The 5963-nt window shown below is 36.1% G+C and overlaps 1 protein-coding gene across 1 annotated transcript; it reads right to left on the bottom strand.

Annotated features, from left to right (window-relative positions):
* Positions 1–1247: 1247 nt before the first annotated feature.
* LOC114720815 (protein SIEVE ELEMENT OCCLUSION B-like) lies at positions 1248–5763 on the bottom strand. Its single transcript, XM_028906535.1, has 7 exons — positions 5554–5763; positions 5293–5376; positions 4049–4494; positions 3341–3432; positions 3070–3206; positions 2415–2921; positions 1248–1886 (listed from the first exon to the last, which is right to left on the bottom strand). Exons 1-7 carry the CDS (start codon positions 5761–5763, stop codon positions 1248–1250), a joined length of 2115 nt encoding a protein of 704 aa, XP_028762368.1.
* Positions 5764–5963: the final 200 nt, after the last annotated feature.

The raw sequence follows: 5963 nt of genomic DNA, 5'->3' as shown, positions 1-5963 counted from the left end.
TAGGCCGCCTCTATGCTCCTATATAAAGTGTAGTCCCGTTAATTTGGTTTGCTAAACAACGACAAGTGCATTTCAATGGTTTTTCACACAAATGGAAGGAAACTTACTGGGGAAAAGGACGAGACAAACATTTTGTAAACAAAAAGACAATTTGACTTTTAGATGTCTGGTTTTTCGCTAAAAGTGATCTTGTCATTAAACTGTTCAAATATACTTAGTGAGCCTCTCCTTAGCTCTTCATGATCCTATAAATCTGGCTAGAATTTATTTTCACTGTGCTAAACGGGCCCTTAACTGCTTTTGCTTTGGAATATGGCAATTTGTGGCACTTCTATGATAATTAAATAGGCTTTAAAGACAAGACACAGTAGTAAATAAATGCCGTCACTGCTTTTGCACACCACGAATTTGAGTCGTCATAGTTCTTCCTAGTCCTCCTACACTTTGCTGTGATAGTCTTGGAGCAACATATCTAGCTGCCAATCCAGTTATGCATGCTAGAACAAAGCACATAGAATTGGATTACCATTTTGTTCGTGAAAGAGTTGCTGCTAAAGGCTGCAGATTTCCAATGTTTCTTCCCAAAGACCAGTTACGTTACTGACATATTTACTAAATTGTATTTGAAGAGACAATTTCAAATGTTATAATATTATGGAGGAGGAAGAAAATGGAGTAAGAGTAGTAATTAACACAAACAAAAATAAATAAATTTAAAATTACCTTTAAAAAAGTAAATTTAAACAACATTCAAAAACAAGAGCAAAGTTAAAAGAAACTTGTTTTATTATATCGATGACTGAATCAAAATAAACTTCTACATTATAATGAACAGCAGACGAATTACAAGCCATTTATTCTAAATCTCATGAAAGGGAAACAACGCAAAGAGGCTAAAAGCACACCAACACATTCGTCCGCCACAAAATCCACCAAATAAAGTAACACACTAATTACTTCAACCATCACAGCAAACTGGAACCATAACTGTCCAAAAGTTCCCTACTTTTATGAGACTCTCATCCACAAAAGTATAGGACCTATGTACTTCGGAGAACTGCTATAAAGTCCTAAGGAAGGAATATAATAACTAAAAAATCTCAACGACAATATAGCAGCATCTAATAACAAGTTTTAGTGTACAGACTGACAACAACTTCTCAATTGTTGGGACTTTTTAGTAATTATTTTCTTTCGTCGGGGACATTATAGCATGTAATTCTCCTTTTTTCCATTCTTATCTCTCTCTAACTTCCCTTAACATCGCTGGCTCTGGCATTCACAGGTTCCTCCTTGTATTCATGGCAGCACACATATCTAACTAACTTAATGTTCATGGGACGACCACACATACAATAGATTGGAGAGGAGATATCACCGGCATGGTTCTTGACGTCCAAACGAAGACAATTTGCAGGAGGGGGAAGCTTGGATAAAACATTGCGATAGTGTCTGTTAAAGGACACATCAAAGCCAGGATCTTTTTCAATGTTGAGTTTCCAGGCATCAAACTCTTTGAGTGTCTGATAAAATGTATCACCACGACAAAGCAGCTTAACGTTTTCACCTTTGCTAACAAGAACCCAACCGGTTTGTTCTTGTCGGAGTCCGAGGAAGTTCCTAACATCTTCGAAGGAAGGGTCTTTGGTTTTCTTCCTCGTCATGCTGTAGAATAAGTTCTCCACGTTAGCCCAGAAGCCATTAACGATTTTCAGGTCATCCTCCTCTTTGCCATGGTGATAGTAAGTTATGACCACATCTGATCTTTTTGTTATCTCGTCCCTCTTCACTTTCTCCAATTCCGCCGGGATCCTCAGCAGCCACTGGTTGTCGCAGTAGTCGACGTCAGTGCGTCCATAGATGACAATGTAAGCTTCTGCCTTTCTCTGAATTCACATGCACAAATAAAGGGTTTATCTTAATATTGTACATATGCACAAGAAATATCTTGACACGATGGAACTCACAAACAGTGCCTTGCCTGCTTATTTTGTTATGCTCGTTTCTGCTTCAGCTCTCTCTCAAGATATACATATGCTATCTCTAGTCCGTAATATAACAGCTATTTGTGAATTCAATTCATTCATAAATATAACACCCCAACTTATTTTGTTTCCATATTTATTCATTTTACCCTCGTGTAATCCTCATATTGATATTGCATGTGTTAATCCAATACATATGATTAATGAATTTATTTTAGAGAAAATAAAACACATTTATTACAAATAAAAAAGTTAATTAATTTTTTTAATATTCGTAAATTAGTTCTCAAACTCTCATATCAAGGACCTGGAGATACTGTGTGTGTAGACACTGTCAGGCACAGACATATGATGTGAGAAGATCCCAAGTAATTAAGAAGGAAGAGCATTTGAAGTCATGGGAAATCATGCGCGCGTGTGTATACGTACCCCAGTCTCTATTTCTTGACTGAGTCCCTTCATTTGGCTCCAAAACCAGTTCCATTTCGTGATAAGATGCTCATCATCGTTTATGCCCCAAGGGAAAGCTTGGATATCCCAAGAGAACAACATGTGCGAGGCATTGTCATTAGTGACATCACCTTGAGGATTAAACACAGGAATCATAGGCTTATTCTGGTACTTGAATCTGTCTCTGACAAGGTTCTTGCACACTGCAGGAATAATGGAGTAGTCCACCACGTACCACTCCATTTGTCTCTTTAAGTCTTCGAACAGTTGTTTCCTCTTCTTTGTATTGTCTCCCACTTGGTCGTCGTCATCAACTATTGGGACCCACAGGATCTTGAAGTCTTCTTTTCTGAATCCTTTTATCACTTTTGGATCTTTCTTCAGTCCTTCCTGGATGGATTTTAACAGACGAATCTCATCTCCTATGCTGTACAACCCAGAAAGGAACAAGACCACGTGCTTCTGCCTGAACACCTTGAAGCTCACCTGTTTGTTTTGTTGTGTGCAAAACACAAGTCCACAAGATCGAGAGAACTTAATTATTAGATTTTTTTTTTTAACTTTTTGAAAAATCACTACTTATCATTCCTTAACTTTAAAAATTACAAAACTGAATGCTTCAATATATACAAACCATTGATCCAGTGTAGCCATCATAGACATGTGGATCGTTCACATCTCTGGGGAAAAGCAGATACTTCAAGACCTGTAAGATTTCTCTGGGAGTTTGAAACACTATCCTATAGCGGAATTGATATTCTTTTATGAATTCTGCAATAGAAACAGAATATTATTAATTCAGTTTTTATATATAGATCAATGTCAATTAGTTTTTGTCACAAAAATATATAGATAGAAATGAATTAATATGCATGTCACTGTAGTAAACTGATTAAGCTTCTGACCTATCTCTCTCTTTATCTGGGCTAGATAACGGCTTAGCATGTCGGAAATCTTGGAAATCTTGTTGCCAATGTCGGATAACTTATAGCTGCTCCTGAATCCATAGTATAAAGTGTGATGCCCACTAAGAATATTTTTTTAAAAAAAAAAACACAACCAGAAGAACAAGAAAAACTATTCAAGGCTTATTGACTTTCCTTTTGAACGTTTGACTAGAAAAAGGTTGCCGCATAATAATTATAATTAGGGTTAATATTATTTTTAGTTTGTGAAGTTTGACGTCATTTTGGTTTTAGCTCTCCTTGAAATTTGAAGCCAATGCTTTAAGTCCCTAAAACCTAAAAATCTCTTCTTCTCTTTTTCTTTCAGAAACTCGAAGTATCCCAAGTTATTTTGAATTTGAGAATAATCTTTGTCGGACCGTAAACGTTAAAGTCATAGTTCTCCCAACAACTGTACTTCTCAAAATTCAAACTTGTGTTCTCTTTCTTGTGAGGTGAAATCACTTACCATCTCAACCAACAACTTATTAGTGAAACCTAAAAGGCTTTAGGCAGACTAAAATGTAGTAAAAAAATCAGTGATTTCAAATTCTAAGAACCAAAAACAAAACGGGATCAAATTTCAAGAACCAAAGATAGCATATTAACCCTTATAATTAAAGAGTTCGATGGCACGAGGATTTGAACAGAAAAGATCAAATAACTTACGTATAACCCAAGAGAATATCCATGTGAGCAGCCAAACTAACAATGGTGAGGACGATCCAGTAAACGAAAACAGGAAAGTTTTGGATGGCTTCTTCCAAAGTTCGAATGTCCCTAACGTCATAGCCTTGCTTTGACATTTTCTCCAACGCAACAATATAATCAACGGTCTCTGAAACATGCTTCACCACAAGGTTGTAGTGGGAGAGGTCGCTTGGGTCAACGGCATGAACACTGCTTAAGACAGCCAATGAATTTCCGATGCTGTCTTGTCCTTGATAAAGAATCTTCTGATCATAAAGGTGCCAGAAAATGCCATATTCCAAAGCAAAAGCTGCCAGTGCTGTCACTGCTTTTGCACACCACGAATATGAGTCCAGAGTTCTTAGTATCGACATTGTTGTTTCATGCTCGTTTGTGTGGTGTGCATGCCATTTTGTCTTCCTCATCTGTTGTCATCATAATGCGAAATACTTATTAGTGACTTTAATAATCATAATTAGAACTAAGGGGGCTCCAGCAGTTATGCATAATCAAGATTGAAAAGCATATATATACTCCTTTGATGACCTAGCTAAATGTAAGAACTAATTGAAAAATTAGTACGTGTTGATCCTAAAATCTATTTTTCATATTTATCATTTTAGAATAGTTGAAATCAAAGACCATAAAAAATGAGGATATTTAGTGGGAAAAATGTTATATTTATTATAATCAACTAATCAAATTTGTTAATATATCCTGTATTAAGGATCAGAGGAGTATATCACAAAGTGTGCATATCACACCTAGAAAATATTAAAAAATGTGGTTAATATCATCTTTAATTTTTAAAATTTGACTTTATTTAGGTTTATATTTCTAAAATTTGAAACCAGTGATTCTGGTTTCTGAAAAAAAGTGGACAAAAAATTTTTAAGTTGACCAAAGTGAAGTCAAATTTTTGGGATCAAAATCACTGGTTTCTAAATTCCATGGACCATGAGATTAGATTTTAAGAATTAAAGACGGTGTTAACCTTAATAAAAATTTGAAAACTTTCTTCCCGGCCCCGCACTCCGAGTTGCAATTTTCTCCCACCACTTTGAATACACACGCGGGAGATTTACGAGAAATAAAGGGCCACCACTTGGTTATTAATTTGGCATCGCGTCTTCGTTTTAAAGGGAGAAAAATTATTTTATAAAAGAAAAACAATATTGCAGAAACAGAAATTAACGAAATGAAACATTTTGTGAGTCATTAACCTGACAAGCAAAATCCTTGAGTAAATATATCGGTGGCTCCAGATTGGAAAGGGAAGTCTTGTCGACCTCCGTTAGTGGATGATACTGTAACAAAACAATAGGCATTATTAGTAGAAGTATTTTAAAAGAAACACATATTTATTATGAATAACTAAATTAACTAATTTTTAATTCACGTGGAATTATATTATTGTAAGTTGATGCAGTGTTCGTCATCCCCACACACACAAAAAGAGAGCAAAACACGAAAATTGTAATTACCTTTATGCTGGGATCACAAGTGCGAAGTGAACGAATAATAACATCAGAAACAACACTGAAAAGAGCCTCTGAATCAAAGGTTTCACCATGTTCGTTCACGACATAGCAATCGTGAACCAATCCCAAGACCTGGTTATCATCCAGGGTCAATGGCTTCACGTTTGAATCCGACTTCATCATCCTTCTCACCGGAGTGCTTGACGAGGCCATTCTGCTTGAGGTTTTGTGAGTGAATTAGCAAATAGCAAGTGATCGATGTCTTTTTGTGTGATTACCACGCCCTTTGCAGTACTGTATTTATAGGCCTATGGTATCCATAACGGGACAAGAGCAGGGAGGATAAGAAAACACGTGATGATATAATCATGGTGTTTGAGAAATAATTTTGTTACTGTGGAATATTACCACGT

This window comes from Neltuma alba, unplaced genomic scaffold (assembly GCF_004799145.2).
Source record: "Neltuma alba isolate B1F8T4 unplaced genomic scaffold, ASM479914v2 tig00012000_pilon, whole genome shotgun sequence".
Classification (NCBI taxonomy): Eukaryota; Viridiplantae; Streptophyta; class Magnoliopsida; order Fabales; family Fabaceae; genus Neltuma; species Neltuma alba.
Note: the sequence above shows the minus strand (reverse complement) of the source record. Positions and strands in the feature narration are given on the sequence as shown.